Source organism: Erpetoichthys calabaricus, chromosome 16, assembly GCF_900747795.2.
Source record: "Erpetoichthys calabaricus chromosome 16, fErpCal1.3, whole genome shotgun sequence".
Classification (NCBI taxonomy): Eukaryota; Metazoa; Chordata; class Cladistia; order Polypteriformes; family Polypteridae; genus Erpetoichthys; species Erpetoichthys calabaricus.
The window spans coordinates 26,455,606-26,481,336 of record NC_041409.2 but is presented as its reverse complement, the minus strand read 5'-3'; the positions used below and the strand labels follow the sequence as shown (position 1 = coordinate 26,481,336).

Here is a 25,731-nt window from a genome sequence, read left to right as displayed (position 1 = left end):
TAAGAAACAGGTTTTTATGCTTACACTAGTCCTCCAATTGTCATATCTCCATCCCCATTGCTGATGAGACCTACAACCATTGTGTCATCTGCGAACTTAAAAATGGTTACAGTTGTACCCAGCCATACAATCATGACATCAGTAGTTTTCATCTAGTTATTTGCTATTAATATGTTGAATGGTGTGATCTGGTGGCAGAGCCACCAATTTTCCAAACGCAGATCCTTGGAAATGGAAAATGGGGATGGATGTTATTTAGTTTAAAGTACATAAAGGACTAAACATACAAAGATAAATCAAAAAGAAAAGGCAATTTGAAAAATACACAATAACCACAACGGATAGGAGCTGTCCCGATACAACACATTCACCGTGGCTCATGGGTAGTTTGAACACACACAGAGCAGAGCTCTGCCGTGTGTCTAGTTGAAGCCAATATCAAATGAACATGGACGCTCTGCTGTGGGATTGCACAAGTGTTGAACAGTGTGGCGTAGTGAGATTTCTTTGGGCAGAGGGAGTGACACCTGCTGAAATTCAGAAAGGATGTTGCCTTGTCAGTATCAGATCAGTAAGCTTTTTGGGTACACATCTTGCGTAAACTTTGCGGTACCCCAAGTCATCATGTACCATGGCATATGCAGATCCGTACCTGATATCCAAATGTGCAGCAACAGCAGACAACGCAATCTATTGGTCTTCTCTGATGAAGGCATTTGCCATGTTGATGTGGCTTGTGTGTATGATGGTGATAATTGGCCAGATCAAACTTCGTCAGTTAAACTTGTTCATTAAACTTTTCTACTCATTCAGAAACTTTTCATTGAGCAATATTGTGTTCACTTCTGTACTAAGCCAAAATCCTTTGGTGGATTTTGTATTTATGAAACATTTATGAAATTTGGCTGTGGTTCTGGTCAGTTTCATACAAGTTCATAAATGGATTTAGGATTTAATAATAAATGTTTGCCACTTAATAAATTTTTCATACCAAAGAAGAAAAAGTAATGCAAAAGAAACACACTGATACTTATTCTACAACTGTGCACACAACATTATTTTTCTTTACTATAAGCTGAAAAAAAGCACATCAGATCATATTGAACTTCATGACAATAATGATCATGTTTTTTGATATTAGAAGATTTGTTAGTAAAGAGTTTCCCATGATTACACTGAAATGCTGAGGAGTCTGCAGGAAAGCCTCACAATAAAAAATCGGGAGTGCTCTCCCCTCGACTTTCTCGTATACTCAGATATGGGGATGGATATTTGAAGAGTAAACCACAAGACAGTGATTATATTTTTATATTATGTACATTAAAGAACTATCAACAACAAATCAAATCAAATTAATAATATATTGTGCAATTATTATAAAAGTAAACTTAAATAAACCAGACTGTGCAGCTGCATGAATAAAAGGTAAAGTACCAGTTCCGGTTAGTGGAAAAGCCCAAAAGTTGATAGAAATCTACGTTTTATACCGAATACTTGTATGCAAAATTTGGTTGACCAAAGTGAAAGCGCACTCAAGTTATCATGTTTACATACAGTACACACACAGACATAATTCCAAAAATTGTATTTTCTGACTCAACTAGGTTTAAAACATCGACATTCAACAAAATCTCGAAATGGAATTTTTGGAGGATTCCAATACTTTCCATTTATTTCATATACGAAGAAGTCATGGAGGTCTAAAACAGAGATTAATCAAAATCTCAACATCGGATATTTGGACGATTACAGTACTTTCCCTATACTTCGTATACAAGAAAGTAAAAAAGTCCAGAGAAGTTGTGTTCACAAAACAGCATTTTGCACCATGGCAGCGCACCTGCACACACTTTTGCAATATGACAATGCACTTACTCACACCGCATTGTCAGTCAGAGAGTTGATGACCAAAAACAATGTGCTTGTTGTTTCACACCTCCTGTATTCTTGATCTCTCGTTCCCCATGACTTCTTTTTGTACCCAAAATTAAAACTGAGATTGAAGGGAAAATGATTTGGTACCATGTTAGAAAAATGGGAAAGCAATCGCTGGAATCTCTGAATGTGGTAACAAAAGATGAGTATAGGAAATGATAACGGGAATGGTAGAAATGCAGGTACAAGTGTATTGCATCACAAGGAGAGTATTTTGACAATGGCTTAAAGAAAATTGCTGTTGTATAATAATTTTTTGCCCCCCCCCCCCCATATCTATAATACGCTACCATGGCTGTTCATTTGTCTGTCCAGGATTTTAAATCATCTGTAGCTCGCAAACCGTTTGACCGATTGACCTGAAATTTGGTACACATATACTACGTGACATCTACTATCCGCTTTCGGGGTCATGATTGACCTCCAAAGTTATTCCTCTTTTTATTTTTATTTTATTTTAGAATCAATTCTTGGCAGCAGCCAGCAGGGAGGCCGTGAGGCACATGTGTACGGGTGCCTTTCTCATCCCTTCCATCTTCGCTGTCACTTCCAATACCTCTTCAAATCTTAACTCATTCTTGAGGCACATTGAAGACTTGTGCCAGCAAATTAAAGAAAATGTACTAAGTAATTGCAACACAAACACTGGCTTTATCAGTTTTAATGCGAAAAGATGCTGACGAAAGAAGAGAAGAAGCAGGCCGCTAGGGTGGAGAAAAGAAGAGTTGCTCAGGAAGGAACAAGTGCATCAACCTCTGAGCAAAAAAAAGTAGAAGTGTATTGAATTATTAGTTTTTAATTGCATGACAGTAGCTCATATCTTCTGATATATCTTTGAAATGTTAAAAAGTCTGAATTAGGGTAAGCCTCCCTAATTCGGGGTGTTCATAAGAAATGTACATAATAAACAGGAACTATTGCGTCAGATATTTGAAATGTTGAAATGAGAGCATGAGAAAGAGATCAGTGTTCTTAAGTGGCCTTCATGGTCACTGGATCTGAGTCCAGCAGAAGGCCTCTGGGATGTGGTAGAACGGGAGATGCGCAGCACGAATGCACAGATAACAAATCAAATCGCGTCGACATGGACCAGAATCTCAAAAGAATATTTCCAACATCTTGTGGAATCCAAGCCATCAAGAACGGAGACAGTTTTGAGAGTAAAAGGAGGCCCTATCCAGTATTTGTAAAGTGTTCCTAATAATTTCTCTGTGAATAAATGGATTTTACCATTGTGACAGAAAGGGTGTGCTGTCGACCCCTTGAACCCTCAGACAACACGTTCTGACACCATGTAAAAGTCCAAAGATTAAATTTATTATAATAATACTGTGCACTAAGCACCTCCACTCCACAATACTCAATAAATCAATAATCAATACACAATTCCTAATCCTCCACTCCCAGCAGCTCCGTTCCACACCCTCCCAACTCGGCTCAGTCTGCTGGGGTTTCCCATAGTCCTTTTAAAGTCCTTGACCCGGAAATGCCTCTGTCCCTCAGTCCACGTGACTTCCTAGCACTTCCGGGTCAGATCAAAACTCTTCTTTTTCTTCAGCCCAGAAGTACTTCATTCCTTCCATCCTCGTGACGAGGTAATACTTCCGGGCTATAATGAAAATATAAATCCTTGTGCCTCCCCCACGGTATCCAGCAGGGCTGTGAAGGAAAACTCCAATGTCCATGATGCCCTGTGGGAATTCAATGCACCTCCATGTTGCAGGGAGGACTCCACCTAGCGGCGTGGGGGTATTAGCCGGGATACACTGCCGGCCATATATCACACCATATATTCAAAACTATTAACATGAATATAAATCATACAATTTACACATTTTACCTTATGCTAAGCATTATTATCATTAATATGATTAATATATTTTTAATGTACATTCCTGTTGACAATATGTCTTTCTTTTATTTTAAATAGTTTGTGTAACCCATTTTCAGTGATAATGAGACTACTCGTAGGTGAGAATCTTCAGATGGGTTAATTGATGTGACGCATTGCTTGATAAAAAAAAAAAAGAAATTATTTTGAAGTGTTTTTACTAATTGTAGTAACAATTTATTGAATGTAAAAAAACAAACACGTTGTTCAGATGTTATTGTTAAAAATGGTTCACTTAAATAGCTATCTATAGCTGCTTTTGGCAAATTAATTAAATTAAAGTTGTGGATTAGGGGCATCCATGAGTGGGACCTATGAGAAGGCGTTTAAGTACCACTCCTGCTGTAGCTGGCTAGCTAATTAGTGCGGTTGGATGTTAATCTGGCAGGGTATTATATCGATAGCTAGGAGCTATAGTGAATGTAGCGCTTTGTAAGCCGAGTGAGCTGCTTTAACTGTCTACAGTGTGGCAGAATGCAGAGTTAGGTACAGAGGGTGAAAAGGCATTACGCTGTTGATTTCATTAAGATAAGTGATTTTTTTTATTTGCTTGTGAGAGGACTGTTTGAGAATTAGAGAAACTGTACAAGCATTTTTGCCAGGGAGCCTCAATCTCACTTCCTGGAGGGCCGCAGAGGTTGCTGTTTTTTGTTATTCTGAGGTTGTAATCAGTGGCTAATTTTGCAATTGAATTGCAATTCCTTCTTAATTAGGCTTCTTCTTTTGCTATTTCTTAACTCAGTAGGTTGGTTTAAAATCATGGTGTGAATACAAACCCTTTAGGGTAACAGCCTGGTTACTCTTCAGGTGCACTTTGCATAGTTTCGTCTGTGTCCACCTGGGATTCTCCTGGGTATGCTAAGTTCTCCTACATTTCACAGATTGGAGTGTAAGGCTGACTAGAAGCACTAAATTAACCCCATATGAGTTAGTGTGGGTATGAGCGTGCCCTTCAATGGATAAGAGTCCCATCCAGAAGTTATTGCTGCCCTGCCCCATATGAAGCCAGAGCTACTATATAAGACACATCGATGGAATAAGGAAGTTCAGGAAATGGTTGCTTCATGTTCTTCATTAAAGAATCAGTTTACATAATAAGCAGGTAATGGTTTCATTTTACACTGCAATATGACAAATATTTCTTTAACATCATTATAGGATGGCACACACCATTCAGGGTTGGTTCTTGTCTTGTATCCTATGCTGAAGGGATATGTTCTGACCCCTTGCAACACAGAAGTGGATTAAGTGAGTTGGAGGATGTTATCTTAAATTCTTATCATTCAAGAAGATATAAAAAAAAGAAACAACAGATCTTAATTGCTATTAATAAATGGCATTCCATGAAATAAAATCAACTGATCTTTTGGCCAAATTAATTCATCTGAAGAATGATACTCATTTGTCTGAACATACCAGGTTTGGATTTTGATCTCACGAATGACAAAAAGCTACTTGTTAACTTGCACTGCGTTTTTATCACTCATTAATTAATACTAGCCAACCTGCGGTGTAGCATATGCCGCATAATTATTTATCGATGGGTAAACACTTCCTGAAAGACACAGTTGTCCAAATGGGGTGGGTTTGAGGATACGACTGTGAGTGAAGGAAAAGATGGAACTCTGGAGAGAGCAACATACAATTGTCCATGACTGAAAACTGGGATACGCACGACAAAGCCCCGCCCGCCAACTCTAACCCTCCTCCCGCGTCATGCTCATGTGCCCGCACGCAACACCTCACCAAACACCGTCTCAGTCGCTTTCGTCTCTGCTACAGTCCACATGCACCTCTGAGCCATGTTGACTTTTCATTGTTCTTTTCGGTTCCGGCTGCTTCCCATGGACTCTGTCTTGCGTGCCATGATCGGCTGCTTAGTGAATTATACAGGGATATCCGGGGAATAAGGACAGTTTGTGAGGTAGCAGCTGCGATAGTTTTACACTCCAGTACATTGCAGTGAATGCTGGTAACAGTCAGGCGGGCGGGCGGGCAGGTGGGCAAGCCAACATAAACACTATGCTCTTAGTATGGTATGAATCAGGTTTTTGTAGACAAAGGTTTTCCCCGTTCCTGCAGAACCATCTAAGAAGAAACATGTTTGTTGCGGATGGGTATCACTGTATGCAGCATGTAAAACAGTTTGCGAGGGTGGACGTGGTCGTGCGTATCCCATGACGCGGGAGGAAGGTTAGAGTTGGCGGGCAGGGCTCTGTCGTGCATGCGTCTTGCTTGCCATGGTCTTAGTGAATTATATATAGAGATTGTTTTTATCAGTATGCTGCTGCTGGAGTATGTGAATTTCCCCTTGGGGATTAATAAAGTATCTATCTATCTATCTATCTATCTATCTATCTATCTATCTATCTATCTATCTATCTATCTATCTATCTATCTATCTATCTATCTATCTATCTATCTATCTATCTATCTATCTATCTATCTATCAACAATGTGATGTTAATTCTGGCCTCTTACACATCTTTTCATGATAGACACCAGGTGGTCCTTCTTCAGCAGTCCTTCTTAAATCATTGACTTAACTAAACTATTCGTTGTCAGCCATGATTTACTTACATGAACAAGATTTTTGTGAAAGTTACTCCTCGCCCAAAAATTCAAAAGAAGCTGCTGATATTTCAGGAAAAATGATGACTTTTAAACAAAGCTTAAAGCAACACTTTGATGGATGCAGTAGTCCATCTTTAATACGACAAATTCAAAGGACCCTTTCTCCTTATAAACTCTTATCTCCTTTGCTGGCACATGCACCAGATTGCTCCAAGCTGCACGTTGGAAGATAATAATTTATTCATCATTAGCATATCATTTATAAAATGATTTTACAATAATCACTTAACTGTGCCATGTAAGGGGATCTCAAATCCCATTTTCTAATCCCTTCTGCCTTTCATAGATAATGCAAACAGACTGAAAGTCAGGTATTGCATAAATAAAAAGTCATAGGCACTGACCTTAATAGAAATAAACAAAATCTACATCTTCAGTGATGCTAGAGATAAATGTAGCTAAAAATCAGTTATCTGTTCATTTTGTGTCCTTAAGCAACATGAAAGCATGTGTGCATTGGCTTAGGTGGCTGCCCACATCATACTGTATGTGTTATGAATGGAAAAAGGGTTTCTTGCCACATTCTCAACACATGCATGTTAAGTTAGTTGAAAATGGCCATGCAGGGCAGTTTGTAATGTTTGTGAGAGAGTTTACAAAGGCCTTTCAACTGTAGGACCAACTCACTTACTGCATATGTTGTGAGAGATGGCTGGCGGCTTATCCTGGCCAATACATCCACACTGCCAGGTGGAGTCCTCTCTGCAACATGGAGGTGCCCCAAATTCCCGCAGGGCATCATGGACAATGGAGTTTGGCTTCACAGCCCTGCTGGATACCGTGGGGGCCACCAGAGGATGCTGCAGGGAGGCACAGGAATTGTTATTTTCCATATAGCCCGGAAGTACTCCCTAGTCACGGGGACAGAAGAATTGAAGTACTTTCTGGGCTCAAGAAAAATAAAAGTTTCCATCTGTGAAGTGCTATGGATTCACATGGACTGAAGGACAGAAGCACTTCCGGGTCACAGACTATATAAAGGACTGTGGGAAACCCAGCAGGGAGAGCTGGAGTTGGGAGGGAGTGTGACAGAGTTGTTGGGTGGAGAGGAGGATTTATTGTATTGATTATTGTTGATTATTAATTTATTATTGTGTATCGTGGAGGTGGAGGTGCTTTGTGCACAGTATTGAAGAAATTTAAATTATTTTGATACTTTGACCTGGTGTCTGGACGGGTTGTCTGCGGGTTTGGAGGAGCGACAGCGCCCTCTATTGTCACAATGTACAGGTGCCTAATAAAGTGACCAGTCAGTGAATGAGCACTGAGGTATTTACTACAGAACAGCAAACCGTTAATTCTGTTTAGCACATTATTATTCCAAAACATTAAAAGTATTCCAACTTCCTTGTTAAATTCTAATATTATCACTACCTGTACAAATGAATAGCAACCTTTCCTTGTTTGCTTCTGTGTCATTACTAGAATAATAGAAGATCTACTAATGCATATTTTAAAGATAAAAAAAGATAACGAAGTTTATTTTTTAAAAGTACCTTTTAGATCTAGACTGCTGATTCTATGGTGTATGTCGGTGATATCCTGAAAAATATAAAAAGAAATTAAAATATTGGCAGATTTTAGAGAAATGTGTTGTTATTAATACACCTACGTAACATAGCTGCACTGACAATATAACCATTATGTTACAGAGGTAGAATGTAAAACATGTTATACTCATAATAATATCATTTTTTGTTTTGATGTTAGCTTAAAATACTTGATAACTTGATGATTTAGCACTCAGTTATTCTCTGCTTCCCAACTCCAAGCATGTTTGCTCCTGACACAGGCCAGAATTATATCACAAAGGTCAGCTCCATCATCTAATAATCCACAGCTTACACTCAAGACCCCAGTCTTCTTCTCCCTCTTAATTTTTTCCCTCTTCCACCGTATGGTGGGTCGATGTGCTTTATTAACCTTCTCCAATCTGCTACATCCTGCTCCTCCTCCTCCTCCTCCTCAGTCAAGCCCTTTTCCTTCAGATCTTCTATTACTTTATCCATCCATACAGGAGAAAATAGGGTGAAATGACACCTTTTATTGGCTAACTAAATAGATTACAAATGCAAGCTTTCGAGGCAGCTAAGGCCCCTTCACCTTTCAAGGTTACACCTTTCCTGATGAAGGGGCCTTAGCTGCCTCGAAAGCTTGCATTTGTAATCTATTTAGTTAGCCAATAAAAGGTGTCATTTCACCCTATTGTCTCTTGTATCAATCTATGGCTAACACGGTACAACACTCTTCTGCTATCTTTATCCATCCATGTCCTCTTTCTCTTCCACTCTATTTCCATTACCATCACTCTTTTGCCCACATTTTGTTTGTCCTCATCAAACGTCCACACCACTTCAATCTACGTTCCTGTATTAGATATCTCTCCCACTTTTGTTGTACCTCTGATTCTCTCATTTCTTATTCCACCTCAACATTCTGATTTCTGACACATCTAACTTCTTCTCCTGCGCTCCGTCTGCTGTCCATGTCTCAGCTCCATACATCATTGCTCGTCTTACCACTGTCTTAAAAACCTTACCTTTAACCTTTGCCTTAATCTTTGACCTCACAATACTTCTGATAGCAATTGTTCCATCCACACTGCACTCTATGGGTTATCTCCGCAGCTAATTTTCCATCTTGAGCTATAACTGATCCTAAATATTTAAATTTATCCACTCTTTTCAATAGTTCTCCCTGCAGGCTGACTTCTGAATCCTGATCATCATTAAACCTCATATATTCTGTCTTCTTCCTATTTATCTTCAACCCTTTGTCTTCCAAAGCCCTTAGCCGTTCTTCCAACTTCTTCTTCACTTCCTGTTTTCTGGTGATACCCAACTCAACATCATCGGGAAAAAGCATTCGCCAGGGGGATTGGTCTTTGACCCCATGTCTCAACACAGCCATAACCTGATCAAAGAAGTGTGTACTTAAAGAAGATCCCTGGTGCAGACCTCCTCTAACTGGGATCGCGTCTGTTACTCTAACACTGTTTTTAATCAGAGCCTTTACTCCCTCAAACATATCCTGGACAATCCTCACATATTTCTCTGGAACTCCTTTCTCTCTCATTTGTTTATTATTATTATTATTATTATTGAATTATTATTATTATTATTATTATGTACCTCCAAACCTCTTGTATTATCGTAGTATTTCCCTCTACTTACCCTTTACCTGTTCTCTCAAGGGTAAATGTTCTCGTCAGGTTCGTTATCGGGTTGGTCTACTGTTGCACTTTAAAATGAACACACACACACATAGATAAACACACACACACAGACCCTAACCACAACAGTGCCCTATGAATGACACACACACAGTTGGCTAACTTTTAGCACTTAAAAACCACACAAATGCTTTAAGTATAACACAACTTGTCACTCTCTCAGCACATCAAGAGACTTATTTATTTATCGGCACGGACAACGTATGATGTTTTAAATAGACCTCAGACCTAAATGTTACTTTTGGTCTCCAAGAAAATATTAAAACATACAAAGACTCAGTATCCTTGACTATAGGCCATTTATCAGCCAAGAATACCTTCTTATCATACTGCCCCCTAACTATTGAGTGGCGCCTCACTCTCAGCCTTAAAACCCCGCAGCACAGAGCTAATGGCAAAATCTCCAGCTACGCCAGGTGCTCTTAGAAATCTACCTTATTACTTCAATCACTCTAGACATTAAAACAAAGCATAGAAAGTTAAAAGCAGCATGGTATTTATTACAAGAATAATAAGAGAATAATAATAATACCACTGGAACAAAGAATAGAAAATAACTACTGATAGGAAAGTCTGAATATATATAGTCTTTAGGAAAAGCTTACGAAAAAGTTGAAATGACAAGGATGAATGTCCCAGGGAGGCGTTTGATTTAGCAATGGATGTTCATGATGCCTTTCTGATGACCAATGTCGTCTTCGTCTGTTCCTCTTCTTCTTCTCCTCCTCCCTCCTGCTCCTTCTTCTTCTTCCTCCTCCTGTTTTCTCTTCTTCCTTCTTCTCCAAACCAAGGCATATTTATTATGAAATATCATGCCTTGGTTACACAACACATGAACCTGATTGGCTGGCTGTCAATGTGATTGATGAATTTTGCTCAAACTCTTTCCCAGATAATAAAGTTCTTTGATATTGCCTGTTTCCCTTTCCCAGGCCATAAATCCCAGATGTCCATCCATAAAGTAATCAATAGCCTGGGGTGTCAGCAGAGCATCCTTTCCCGGGTTGTAAAATAATTGAGCCCCAGAATGTCTTCCTTTCAATGTAGGAAACAGCTGTTTGAAAGTGAGGTGTGACAAAACCTGCTTTGATCTGTCTTATTTCATCTGTTATCTTGTCTCGAACAAAATATAATGGAAACCAAAATGTACAGATTTTATACACCATAACACCTCTTTAACTTTAAACTTTCCCCAAATCAGTAACCACCATATGCAAACATTTCTGTTTTTCTTGATACTTCTCTATCAGCAGTCTCAATGCAAAGACACTTACTACTACTGCAACATCAGTCAATATGGAAATTTATATGGTAAAGAGTATTTTTTTCATCAGCTATTTAAAATGTCAGATCATGTGCCTTTAAGCACAGGGTCCCTACTTAGTTTGAGCTTAAAGCTGTTTGGTTGAAGGTGAATGACTGTTCTGGAACAATGACTCTGATGTTGTTTCAAGAACAACAAAAAGTTGATGATCTATCCATCTGTGACAATGCGGGTTCTGCTCCTTGCTCACTTCTTGCTTTTGGGAGCCCTTGAACCCTACACTGTCGGTAATGTTACCGATGAGCTTGGTAGTGAGGCATAACAATGAAGCAAGGGGATAGTGCAAAAAATGCCAAGTCCTTTTATTTTAAAACCAGCAAAACAGTGTTCAAATAAATAGTGCAGTGCATCACAATTACTTCAATAAATAAATAATCCAGTAAAAGCAGGTGAAAGATGAAGGTTAAAATCCAACAGAAACAAAAATAATCCTTTAAAACAAGGTTAAAACAACGGCTGGAAGCAGTCCCTTTAAAAACAAAGCCTGGTGCCTTCTTTTTACCTGGGGCGGCTCCCCTGCTTCTCCCATCGGGCTTCGCAACAGGGGAATCACCCTACCTGTAGCTGACCTTCTCTATCCGATCTGATCTGGAGGCTTCCCGATCCCTGGCTTCGGTTCCACACTCTCCAGACCGAGACTTCGGTTCCCCCAATAGCCAGGACACTCACGCTGGAGAATCCATCTCCCAAGCCTCCCGACTCCTGCTGTCTTCCGTGACGAGCCATCCTTCTTCTGGTCACTCCCGCTCCTCACAGTATGCTCAGCGGGAGCGACCACAATCAACTGCCCTAGGTGTCGGCCAAACACCCCGCTAGGGCTCAACTGTCCAGTTGCCTCTCTCTCTCACACACACACACACACACCGGCTTTCTCCTCACTGCTTCCTGCCTTCTTCCCTGCAACCTCCATCTTTCTTTTCTCTTTTCTTCATCTCCCCTGCTAGCCGCCTTGCACTTCTATTTATTACGGGGACGTGGGTCAGCTGTGGCAATCAGCAGAATCAGGGAACAATTACGGGTGTGGACGACTCCTCACCTGTGCACTTAAGTGAGAACCGCCCGTATCACAAACTCCCTGGGAACCGCTCGGCCACACACCACCACACCCCCTCGCTAAGCCGCGAGTGCGCCGATTATTTATTTTAAAAACTGGCCCTTTTCATGAGCTATGGACCCGCTATACCACACCATCCCTTTATATAAAGTCACTGGCTACTACAGGCATTGTCCTCAGTGTAGATATTGGCACCACACTTCTCTGTCTAGAAATATGGAAACAAGGAATGATCTGTTGGCTAATAATCCTTACTCCTTTGATGTGTATTCCTTCATCTGTTTTGAAAACTGTTTCTTCAGCTTCAGTCACCGGGAGAAGACTCCATAACAATAAATAAAAAATGACTGATATTTTTAACGTAGCATGGTGGTTTAATGGTGGCACTGCTATCTTACTAGCTGTCATGCCCTGTGTTGAAATCTTTATGGGGTTTGGTTATTCTTCTCATGTTTCCATGCGGTCTCCTATGTGTACGATTTGCACAGTGGGTTATCTTTTGAATTTGAACTGGTCAAATAGCTCATTAGAAGAAACAATTATAGCAGAAGAACAGCACAGTACTAGATGTTCAATGAACATTAAGTCCACAAGAAGGAGAAGGACATAACAAGATGTACTCAGATGATGTAGGTGAGGCAGACATTTAAATGTTTTACCTGCTGCAGATGGAGATGTGTCAAAAGTGTATGAATATATCATCACTTTAGGTACAAGTAAACAGCAATAAGGCAACAACATTTATTCATTTTTGTTAAGTCCAATGAAAATAAACCACTTCTTCTAGAAGTAATTTTTAATAATGAGGTCTATATGATGGTATACTTAGTTGATTTTTAATTTTATGAAAGGATTCTTCTAAGCTAACTATGTCTGACTCGTAACTGCTCCTGTAATTTGGGTTTAACATTGCTGAGCTTGAGGAGGTGATTGCTGGCTTACTTTAGAGAGCTGGAAGAAATCTAGTGCATGGCCTTCAGGGAGATAATATGAACTCCATGTGTGGCACAAAGAGAGAATACAGCCCAGAAAGAGGGACAGTTGGGTCATTGTTAGCCATATCCTTGAGGCAGTGACATGAAAAGTCTCACAGGAAAATGTTGAACTCGTTTCAGACCCATGCACTAGTGAATAATGGATCTTCGGAGAGACATTTGTAAATCCACCCCAAGAATTAAGAACATTGTTTTAGCAGGAAATGGGCTGACAAGTTTCTACCAGACTTCCCAAGGTGCATGGGTAAGTTTCCTGCAGCTGGACTAAATGGAGTTCAACATTGTCTACATTAGCTGAAACTGCATGTGTTATAGTAGATTTTTAAGTCTAAAAGACAAGTTTGAAGAGCCTGGTGAAAAGCTCAGTGGATCAGATCTTGGCATAGATGTTTGTATTTTTAGGAATATTGGAATGAAAGTGACCGGTTCTGTAGAAAAATGCTGGACCAGAATGTCACTAATGCACTGAGAATAAGTATGTAGCTGGGCACTCTTTCCAGGACTTTTTAATTAGATATTCGTATTTTATTAATGGGAACACCAAAATATGGTATTTGAGGAGGTTTAAACTGATTATCAAAGCTTGTATATGTGTACGTTTGTGTATCTTTTAATTTTTTTATGTATAGCATGGTTTGATGTGGAATAAAAAGTAGACCACCTAAAATGTCCATATTTTTAATTTACAAAAAATAAATGTATTGAATGTCACATGTAGCACAGAGGGGGGATTTTACCTCCAAGTGTAGCAACAAATTTGCGGTTATTGGCTTTGGATAATTTCAGCATAGGGTTAATAAACTATGATTTGATCATAGCGGGCTTCCCAATGTATTTTACCCTGTGTTGGTACGGAATGTATTCACTTACAGTTTCTGTCCAATAACTGAAAAATAAGCAGATTAAAACCAATACTTAAAAAATCAAACATTATTATGTCATTGCCTTGTGAATTAGAGGATACCAAAATAACCAGGATATTTTGATTTACACTAACGCTTCAAAACAGCACACTTTTCAAATCAGGTTTGTCAGAAAATCATTTTGACATGTTAGTGACATTTGCTGTTGTGAGACTGCATCAGTGAATGGAGGAGACATTAACTGGTTAAAAATACTTATGGAAGAGTAGCTCACTTTGTCACTATTATAGAATAGTATATGCGAGGATGGCACCCTGTTCAATGATTCGTCCCTCACACTGGAAAACATGGTTATAAAATGGAAGGGTGGTGAGATCCGCAAATGTAGGCATCTTCACTATACAAAGGATGAGTAAGAAGCCTCACTTATTGGGGCTATGTATGGTGCTGTATTAAAAAGCGACTCATGTGGCCATCATTCCACCTTTCTTAATCAAATGCATGACACTACAAGTGAAAACAGATGCTACTGACAGGTGATTGGTCCCATTATCATGCTGTCAAGGAAAGCAGCATTTTGGATATTTTTTTAACCAATTCCATAAGCTGGTGACAATGTTTCTTTACTTTGAAAAACATTACAGGATTCTCTCCCAGTCACTGCCCTTTTTTGTGTTCTGTCCTGTAACTTAGTGTGTGTACCACAGGTTGAAAACCACTGATCTATGGCATGGCTCAGCTCTGCCTTTATGCTCTGCCACAGAGACTCACTTCAGATGCCTACCCGTTTATGAAATGCAGTCATAAGAAAAAGTTTGTGAACCCCTCTCAGCCTGCATAATAATTGACTCTCCTTTCAACATAAAAAAGATCACAGTGGTCTGTATTTCATTTTCTAGGAACATCTGAGTACTGCTGTGTTTTCTGAAGAAAGATTTTTAGTGACGCAGTATTTAGTTGTATGAAATTAAATCAAATGTGAAAAACTGGCTGGGCAAAAATGTGGGTCCCCTTGTCATTTTGCTGATTTGAATGCCTGTCACTGCTTAATGCTGATTACTTGGTTGATGAGCTCGTTAAGCCTTGAACTTCATAGACAGGTGTGTCCAATCATGAGATATAAAGGGATTTAAGGTGGTCAATGGCAATTTGCGCTTCCCTTTGACTCTCCTCTGAAGAGGGACAGCATGGGATCATCAAAGCAACTCTCAAAGATCTGAAAACAGAGATTGTTCAGTCTGATGTTTCATATTATTTGAAATTGGAAAAAATCAAATTCTCAGTTACAGGATCTGTACAGATTTTTTTCAAAACCTGGCAGGATCTAATCAATAATATTTTAGAATAAGAAGAAATAATTATTTCCGCATTTCTTTTCCTTCTCCATTTATTTATTTATTTATTTATTTATTTATATATATATATATATATATATATATATATATATATATATATATATATATATTTTTTTTTTTTCCTTGTTTATTTTTGCCCTATTAAAAATCCCTTAGTAATTCTGCTTTGGCCATGCTCTCCTTCTCAAGGGTGGGGTTTGATTTGTCTTCAATCCTTTTTTGTATAAATGGATCTATTTGTATGGAATGATTACAATAAAATTAATGAGTAAAATTTAAAAAAAAAACAAAGATTGTTGAGTCTCCTGGTTTAGGGGAAGGCTACAAAAAGCCATCTCAGAGGTTTAAACTGTCAGTTTCAACTGAAAGGAATGGAATCAGGAAATGGAAGGCCACAGGCACAGTTGCTGTTAAACCCAGCAGGTCTGGCAGGCCAAGAAAAATACAGCAGTGGCATATGAACAGGATTGTGAGAATGGTTACAGACAAGCCACAGATCATCTCCAAAGACCTACAAGAACATCTTGCCTCAGATGGTGTATCTGTACATCGTTCTACAATTCAGCGCAATTTGCACAAAGAACATCTGTATGGCAGGGTGATGAGAAAGAAGCCCTTTCTGCACTCACGCCACAAACAGAGTCGCTTGTTGTATGCAAATGCTCATTTAGACAAGCCAGATTCATTTTGGAACAAAGTGCTTTGGACTGATAGGACAAAAATTGAATTATCTAGTCAGAACAAAAAGCACTTTGTGTGGCAGAAGAAGAACACCGCATTCCAAGAAAAACACCTGCTACCTACTGTCAAATTTGGTGGAGGTTCCATCATGCTGTGGGGTGGGCTGTGTGGCTAGTTCAGGGACTGAAGCCCTTTTTAAAGTCGATGGTCAGATGAATTCAACCCAATATCAACACATTCTTCAGGATAATGTTCAAGCATCAGTCACAAAGTTGGAGTTACGCAGGGGTTGGATATTCCAACAAGACAATGACCCAAAACACAGTTCTAAATCTACAAAGGCATTCATGCAGAGGGAGAAGTACAATGTTCTGGAATGGCTGTCACAGTCCCCTGACTTGAATATCATCGAAAATCTATGGGATGATCTGAAGCAGGCTGTCCATGCTCAGCAGCCATCAAATTGAACTGAACTGGAGAGATTTTGTATGGAAGACTGGTCAGAAATACCTCCATCCAGAATCAGACACTCATCAAAGGCTATAAGAGGCTGTTAGATTTACAAAAGGAGGTTCAACTAAGTACTGATGTCATATCTCTGTTGGGGTGCCCACATTTATGCACCTGTCTAATTTTGTTATGATGCATATTGCATATTTTCTGTTAATCCAATAAACTTAATGTCACTGCTGAAATACTACTGTGTCCATAAGGCATGTCACATATTAAAAGGAAGTTGCTACTTTGAAAGCTCAGCCAATGAGAAACAAAAATCCAAAGAATTAAGAGGGGTTCATAAACTTTTTTCATATGAGTGTACATACTGTAGGCTGAATGTAGATTTCAAATTAAACTTATAAGCATCACAGATACATTACTTGCAACTTTTAGTTTAAAAGTTAAAAAAAAATATAAAAGTAAAGTTTAAAGGCACATTTAATATATTTCAACAGAAAATCTATCCTCATGAGTAAACAGATTTCTCATGTAATGGAGCTCTTTGCTCTTCTACACAATTCTGGAACCTGTTCAAATTTCAGGTGCACATTTTTCCTGAAGTGTTAAAGCTTTGATTGTCCAGTTTATGTAGAAATCAAACCCATTATGTTCCATTAATTCAAAGCTGCCATATGTGGTGTAAAGTGTAACAAAAGTGAGGGGGACAAAATATGGACCCTCTATGCTTCTGAATATTACTGAAGACTGTGAAAAGAGTAAGTGGGTGGTCTCCAGGGGTTCATAATCTGTGCACTGCAAAGAAAAACATTACATAAAGGATTTGGCAAACACGGCAGAATGAAGAAAAACTGAGAAACTCATCTCCATACAAAAGTAGTTTGCCAAGACTTGTTACTTTTTTGAATTTTGAAATTTCTTTGCTTTTAATGCAGAAAAAAATGAAATGACATACACTATCAGTCAAAAGTTTTCGAACACCTCAGTTTTTTCAGTTTGTATGGAAATGCATGCTGTTTAAGATGTTAATGTTTCATTAAATCAAGGCATAGAACAAGTAAACAATGCAAATAAAAAATAAGTCAAGGAATCATTTAGTGTACAAAGTTTTATTCAGATTTTTGATCCATCAAAGTAGCCACCTATTGCTGATATATCAGCCAAACTGTGGTAGCTCTTTTGCGTCAGAATGCAAGTCACCAACTCTGCCTCCAGCAAATGAACCTCACACCATCATTCTTCCTCCTGCATATTTGACAGTTGGTGTCACATGTTGAGGAACCATCCTTTCACAAGCTCGTCGGTGTACAAATGTGTTGAACCAAAGATCTCAAATTTTGATTCATTGGTCCATAAGACATTCTTCCAGTCTGCAGTATTCCACAGCTGGTATTTCAAGGCCCTATTTTGTCCTTTTGAGGAATGGCTCTCTTACTGCCACTTGCTCTCTCAAACCCTATTGGCTTACCTAGTCCCTAGATCTCTAGCTCTTAATCCATTAGATCACTTTTGAGATGAGGTGGAAGAGGAGATTTGCAACAACTCTGTATAAACTGTGTGTGAGGATGGACTGAAACCCTTAAGGAATGTTTCCTAGTGCCTTCTTGAATTCACACTTTCAAGGCAGCATTAAGTGCAAGTCGGAAACCAGTCCTGGGGCCTCATGTATAAACGGTGCGTATGCACAGAAATGTTGCGTAAGAACGTTTCTATGTTCAAATCACGATGTATAAAACCTAAACTTGGCGTAAAGCCACGCACATTTCCATGGTACCTCATACCCTGTCGTACGCAAGTTCTGCGCTCGATTTTGCAGACTGGCAGCACCCAGCGTCAAAGCAGTGCTACTGTTCCTGTGTGGTTTATCATTCTTTTTCAGATCCATGTCCCTGACGCTGCTTTATAAATACACTGAAATTAACCGCATATTGTTTATTTGTTTAATGCATCTGATTGTAATTAACCAGTAACAATATAATGGTTCACAGAATGGTCAACCTATTCTAAATACTATAACTGCTTTAACATTGTTATTCCCACTGCACCTTTTTCTTCTTCTATCAGCTGCTCCCATTAGGGGTTGCCACAGCAGATCATCTTTTTCCATATTACTCTCACTGCACCACTCGGAGCAGCTGATCGGAAAGAGAATTATCGGTATACAGCATCAAGCACACGCTGTCTCAGCCATGCTTCCTATTTCAACTGCTTCTCACGCGGCAAACGCTTCAAACCTTTCCTGTATGGACCTCGTGGTTCAGAAAGAGTTTCATCCCAAACGCACTCAATCAGTCCATCAACTGCTCCTTGTAGAACTGTTTGAACTTATAAGTACAATCACCTCACTGTAAACTTACAGTTATAATATTGCACAACCTGAGCCACTTTATAAAGTGTGTATTTAAATATGATGACGATATCATTTTTAAGATGAAATGCAGCAAAATATGTTTATTATATTATACAGATAAAAGCACTGTATGCTTCACTGGGACAGGCGTGACCGATAGAATAATTAAACATGTACTACGAAGATATTTCAATGTTCCTTAAAAGAAGAATTGAAGATTCAGTGTTATAAGCTTACAGATGGCTTAACTCTATTACAGAGCTGATTGTGTGGGGATCGGTTACTTGGAGAAAGAAAAGGAAGGACAGGAACTGGAGGTTAGTACGTTTGAAAGAGACAGTACTGCAGGGGCGGCCTTAGGCATGTGCAAACTGTGCACCTGCACAGGGCTGCCAAATCCCTGGGGCCGCCACGCCAATATATATTGAATATAAAACAGAAAGAGAAAATAACAACACAGCTAAAAACGCAGCGGCAAATTTCGGCAAAAGTTAAATGCTTGTGTCATGAGCACGAGGCAGCTATGCAGTGTCCGCAACGGACGTGGCCATCCGGCGTGCATAAGATACCATATTGACATTGGCGGGTGAAGGGGCCACCGATTCTTTCTCTGCCCAGGGCTGCCACAAGCCTAGAGCCACCCCTGAGTCCTGCTGCAATAAATTATTTCATCGAAGGTCATGCACAATCATTGCGCCACCGGGTTCCCATGTTTAATAACGTGCTTTAACTCCTATCATCATGAAAATGATATCACGTATACATCTCAGTATTTTAGTTATCCAGAGAGCTGTAATATCACGAATGTAATAGATTCTGTGTCCTGTCGGAGGAAGAGAAAGCCCGTTTAAGAAGCACATAGTGATTCACACACACAGAGCACATAGAAGAACACATACAAAACAAAGCATTTAACGTGATACTTTAATTACGATGGGATTTGAGAAACTGGATAATTAAACGATATTAAGGTGAAGTTTATGATGTTCTACTTTAATGACAAAATAAACTATGTGATTAAAAAGGAAATTTCAAGATTGAAGTTGACATTTTATGTTTTTTTCCCACTGTGTGACTATTTTTTTTTCTCTGTACCCTAATAAGCTTTCATATGACACTCAGATGGTGGGCTACGTCTTGCCTTTTCACGGCGACTTTGATATCTGACAACTTCTATTTTATTTCAGGCACTGTGCGACTTTGTGAAGTTGAGTTTTCGAGTTTCTCCGACACGCTATGTCAGTCGATTAGCTTCCTTTTGTTGTTTATATCACTGTTTAAACCAACAAATAGTACGTTTTTCCTTTGCCTCCACTTGGTATTCGCTGAAATTCTTCCATTTCCCCTCTTGCTTTTCCCAATTGTCTTTTCACAGAACGCTGAGCTTAAGGGCTATTTATATTGCTTTTCATATTCAAAGAGGCGTAATTCTGGGAGGAGTTGGGGCAGGACAGCAGGCGCGTGCACGAGCGTTACTTTTCACGCTGATTGGGATTTATGTAGCGGAAGAACGTGGAAGTTTGCGTACACACAGATTCCTGCATCTGGATTTTTCTGTGCGTAAGCACATTTCGGCTTTTGTGCTTACGTCATGTTATAGTGTTATGCATAAGGCACCTGGACAGGGTGCCTTCCTATTACAGGGCATATTCATGCCCATACCAGCAGTTACTTATAATGGGAAGATTTTCCAAGCACTAGTGATGAGCAAAATGACTCAAACTGAATTGAAAACTACTTTTCCTCAGTGTTTCAATTGCAAAAAAAATTGCTAAATCAATTGCGTTTCACTGTCAGCAACATTAATGCCACTCACAAGAAGAAAGGTGTTTAGCTCCTCTCTGGGAACATTTTCATGCATTGATTCCACATGCAGCTGCCTGTCATTTAGCATTTAAACGGATCTCTAGGGAAACAAATCAATTGAAATTTGTGTGCATATCCTCAACTAGGGTAAGGAAGCTGCTAGATTTTGAAGGGGGAAGCGAGCATGTGAACAATGGTATCATTTGGTGGGGCTTTGTATGGGAAATATGCAGAATGTCACATTTTTTAAGCGTATTACTCTGTGGTAATGAAAACGACAGGCATGAAAAATGTGATTTTATCTATTTGGTATGTAATATATGTATTACACAGATACAGAAAAGAACACAACTAAACACAGAAGTGTGAACAAGGTTTTAGTACATTACAAGTATTGTGATGAGAACAGGCCATTCAGCCCAACAAATTTGTCCATTCTATTCACCTTGATTCTCCAAAATAACATCAACTTGTGATCTGAAGGGCCCTAAAATCCTGCTGTCTACCACACTACCTGGTAATTTATTCCATGTGTCTGTGGTTCTTCATACAAAGAAAAACCGTGTAACATTTGTGCAAAATCTACCTTTAACAAGTATATTCCCATGGTCTTGTTGAAAAATGGGATCCACTGTATTAATTCCTTTCGTAATTTTAAAACAATTCAGCCATGTCACCACTTAATCTCTGTTTGCTTCAAGTGAAAAGGTTCATCTCCTCCAATCCTTCCTCATAGCTCACACTTCTAAGTCCCAGAATCAGCCTAGTCACTCTGCTCTGGACTTTCTCTAGTGCTGCTATGTCTTTTTATTTTGTAAAACTGAACACAGATTATAGCCTCACCAATTTGTTTTACAACCTAAGCATAACCTCTCTTGATGTTTACTCCACACCTCGTGATATATAACCTAGCATTCTGTTAACCTTCTTAGTCGCTCTTCTCAACTGTCTGGATGTAGATAGGGTTAGGGTTAGGGTTAGATTAGGGTTAATGGACCATAAGAGTCCATTATGATTCCTAGGTTCTTCTCATAAGGTGTACTTTCAAGTTTCAGACCTCCCACTGTATTATCAAATCTTTTCAAATCTTATAATCAAATCAAAAACTTTTACACTTCACAAAAAATGTTCATTGTTTTCCCAACACCCAAAAAAAAGCCATTTTAGTGAGTTTGACATTTCACAATTACACAAATCACCTGCAAAATTAATTTTAATGTGATTTTCGCAAAACTGTATGCAAATTGAAACTCAGATGTTTCGCTCATTGCGATGTAGTGAATATGTCTGTGCACTCTAGGCGCAAAACTGGATTACCTGGAGAATACTAGTGTTGCCATGCATGGAGAATCATATAAAATGAACCCAGACAGTGACTGATATGATCCCTTCAGTGGGTACCACTAACACACGCACCCACATTCACACTCATAAAGGTCCAATTTAGAACCACCAATTAGCATAAAGAATAGAACCACGCATACATTCATTATATAAATCTGCTTTTTTGTGCCTTTTAATTTTTTATCGGAATAGATTAAGTAAAATCATATATCCATTAGCAAATATCTAAAATTAGATTTTTATCAAATCCAAAACTAAAAAGCAAAACCATTTAAAAGTATTGGCTTTGAGTTACTATTACCAATCAATCAACCCTGGGCCATTTTAGAGTCACCAGTCAGCCTAACGCTTGTCTTTGGGATGCGGGAGGAAAACTCATACAGAAATGGAGGGGCGCTTGCAAACTCTATACAGATACAGAACCCAGGACTATGGAGTAGCTGTGCCAACCACCACGCCATTATTTTATTTCTAATGTTACACGGTGTTAAACCTTTGAGCAGCATGCAGGATATGTAATGCAGACAACACTCCATCGGTATACTGAATCTTCGACAGCTCGCAGCCTGAAATAGAAGCACCCAACTTCAGATGTTGTATTTAGGCACAGATGAGCTAACGAACATCTGAAACATGTTCTCACAGTCTGCACGGAAAATCCTGTGAACAGTATTACACGAACAATAGTAACATAAAGGTGCCCCCTTCTTGTTTCTAATCAGCTGGCGTTAATGAAAAAGCTGACACAAATGAGCTTTAAAATATCACCCTTTTTTTTTTTTTTTTTTTGCAGAGAATCCGTGTTGCCCAAACAGTGTGAGAAATGAAACAACATACTTGTTTTTATTATTATTATTTTTTTTTCCATGAAATTTACTTCCCTGCTATTTAACATGAATTAATAGTTGTCACTGTGATTTAAATATGACACACAGAGGAGGTCTGCTCTCCACGGCTCATTAATAGCTCTGCTAATATGCAGCATATTGAAACATTAAGTACAAATGTTACTCATCTTTATCACATTTTAGAAGCATGTCAGAAAATGTGCTTTTCTAAATTGCTGTTTAAATTCTTTGGCAGCAGTACACAGCTGAACAAAAAAAAAAAAACAAACCAACATCAGTCAGCGCCTGTGCAGCTCCTAACTTGTGCATTCTGGAGACCTGGATGGATTTGTTTTTAAATTTTGTGTTTTTTTGCCGAATCATTTATGAGAGATGGAATATCAGAGAGAAGCCATAAAGGATCGCAACTTGCCTTTATATCCTTTGTAATGCTGGTTGCACTCATGACTCCAGCTAAAGGCATTACATTGTGTTTTCATTCTTTATGCTTTGAATCTAAAAAAAAAAACTTAGTATTTAATTCTTGGTGCCATTCTGTTAAGAAATTTCCCACTTTCTTTCTTTTTTAATTTTGTTTAATTAGGTTTAAAAAAAAATAGAGTGCTTTATACAGTAAAAGCTCTCAGGGGTTAAAATCAGCTGCACATTTCCTTTCAGCTTCTTTTCAGCAATAAAGCATAAATTATTTAAAATAACACGACCTTTTATCTCACACCCTTTGAAGGCAGCAAATTAAAAATGTAAATTGGGAGCTAATTAATATGCAAATGTATGATTCCCAGTTAACAATTAGCAATTAAACCTGCAGTGTCTAGAAAGAGCATAGACAAAATTAGTAACTTAATTTATCATTAAAAAAATGAAAACGTACACAAAATTTTAATTGACTTTCAAAATATTTCCACTGTTTTTCTTTGTTCGGTCATTCTAATTTCAAATACTCAACACTGCATTCAAAGCATAGAGGTATAATTGGACTTTGTGTTAAATATGCTGTCTGTCTTGTAGGTTGTTAAAACATATATTTTTAATCTTAGGTTGATAACAAGTGAGTCAGTTCGAGTGCTGGTACTCGCATTTGCAGTCTAACTTCTGCTTTTACAACGGTAATCTTCCCATTAGTGTTCCATGTTATTGCTCTTTCCCTTCAGGGGCTTTTTAGAATATGAATTAAAGTTACAGCTATTCAAAATAAAGATTATTTTAATTTTTATGGGACAACTGATGTAGAGACTTTACAGCTTATAACTCCTAGGAGATTAAAGTTTGCACAATTAAATATCCCTGGTACATAAAACAAATTCCACTTTTCAAATTCCTTATGCTGATGATTATGGATAAAATTCAAACTTAAGTATTTATTGACCCAATTTTCGGGTCAAGCAAGATATCTGCGCGGCCACAGTAAAATCCCTGCCTTGACAAAATCCTAAGTGTTGTAACTTTGCTGTTTTATTTTTGATTGAAAGAGCTCCTTTTCTATTGTAAAATCTGTACTTTTTGCAACAAAGTAATTAAGCGCAAGGATGGTATGTCACTAGAAATATTATTGTTTTAAATAATACCGTAAGCACTCTCGTTGAAAGCTTTTCAAATAATCAACGATCATTATGCAGAGATGCTAAACCCACAGCTTGCATAACCAGGTCAAACTTGTTTAACACTGACATTTAATTATGCTAGGGCAAAAAATGAAATATCTGCTCATTTTCGATGTAATCGCTCATTTTATTCGCAGGAGTATGCCAGGATCCTTCCTAGTGTCCTGCACTGCTAGGTTCAGACTGCCTGCAACCCATGTTGAGACAATGGAAATAAAAATGAGAAGATGGAGAAATGCTTGCAGTTTATGGAGTGAAAACAGATTTATCTTCTCAGTAGGCAGACCACCTAAAGCAGCACTTGCAATATGGATGTCATGCATATATTCTGGAAAGTATAACACCCAGGACGGGGGACGCAGTAATGCTACAGCCTTACAGTTTCAGAAACCAATGCTCAAATCCCAGACCACTCACTGTCCATGTGGAGTAGGCATGTTTTACCCACGTCCTCATGGATTATTTCTGTGTGTTCAGATTTCCTCCCATGTGTTTAAACCATTGGTGACTTTAAATTGGCCTGGTATGAGCAAGCATGGAGGTGTATCTGAACTGGTACTTCAACCAGGGTTGGTTTCTGCCATGCACCGGGTACTGCTTGTGCCTTTATTTGACTAAATATGTGAGTGTTAGACACAAAAATAACCGGATTGGTATAAAAAAATATTTATTGCTGAATTACAGCATTCTAAACATTGTCACCTTCCATCTACTCCCCCCTCCCAAGCTCTGTACCAGTCCATACGCATCTTCCATTGATTGAAACAGTACTGGAAGTCTTCTTGCTTGAGGTTCTTCAACAGGCTTGCCGTTTCTATCTTCACTTCATCCATTGAAGAAAAATGTGTTCCCTTCAGGTCACTTTTGATTTTTGAGAACAAGTAAAAATCACAGGGAGCTAAATCGGGCGATTAGGGAGGATGATCGAGGACAGGAATGTTTTTATCAGTCAAAAACTTGTAGCAAGGCTACATAACGGACAGTCGGGTTAGCCTTCTGAATTGTCCGTCACTTTATAATATTGACTGGGAGGGTGTTTTAAATAGCCCTTCAGGCACCTTTGGTGACGTCCCGTTCTGGGAGGATCCCGCCCAAGTACACTTTCCAGCTGCCTGTTGCCGGCGTAAGGTTGCCATAACAACCGAGAGGGGCAAGGATTTTCGGCGGGAAACTTTCTCTTTTTAAGGGGAATGGCGGAACAAGTTGGGGAGGAAAAAAGAAAGGATAAGGCTGAAGGCATCGCAGCGACTATCCATGCTCTAAGAACTATTCAGGATTTTACTTCACCCAGGGACGTCTGCTATTCATGGGTGGCCACCCCGAAGAAATATTCAAGGACGAATCCCCGAGAAGAGGCCAGGG

At 38.9% G+C, this 25,731-nt stretch overlaps 1 protein-coding gene across 1 annotated transcript in view; it reads right to left on the bottom strand.

Moving 5' to 3' along the window:
* Window positions 1-25,731, bottom strand: part of si:dkey-288a3.2 (protein phosphatase 1 regulatory subunit 37) — a 157,897-nt gene that overhangs the window by 94,353 nt on the left and 37,813 nt on the right. The window contains exon 3 of the mRNA XM_051920019.1: window positions 7,957-8,002. Within this exon, the coding sequence (XP_051775979.1) occupies window positions 7,957-8,002 (46 nt within the window). The remainder of the gene's footprint in view (window positions 1-7,956; window positions 8,003-25,731) is intronic.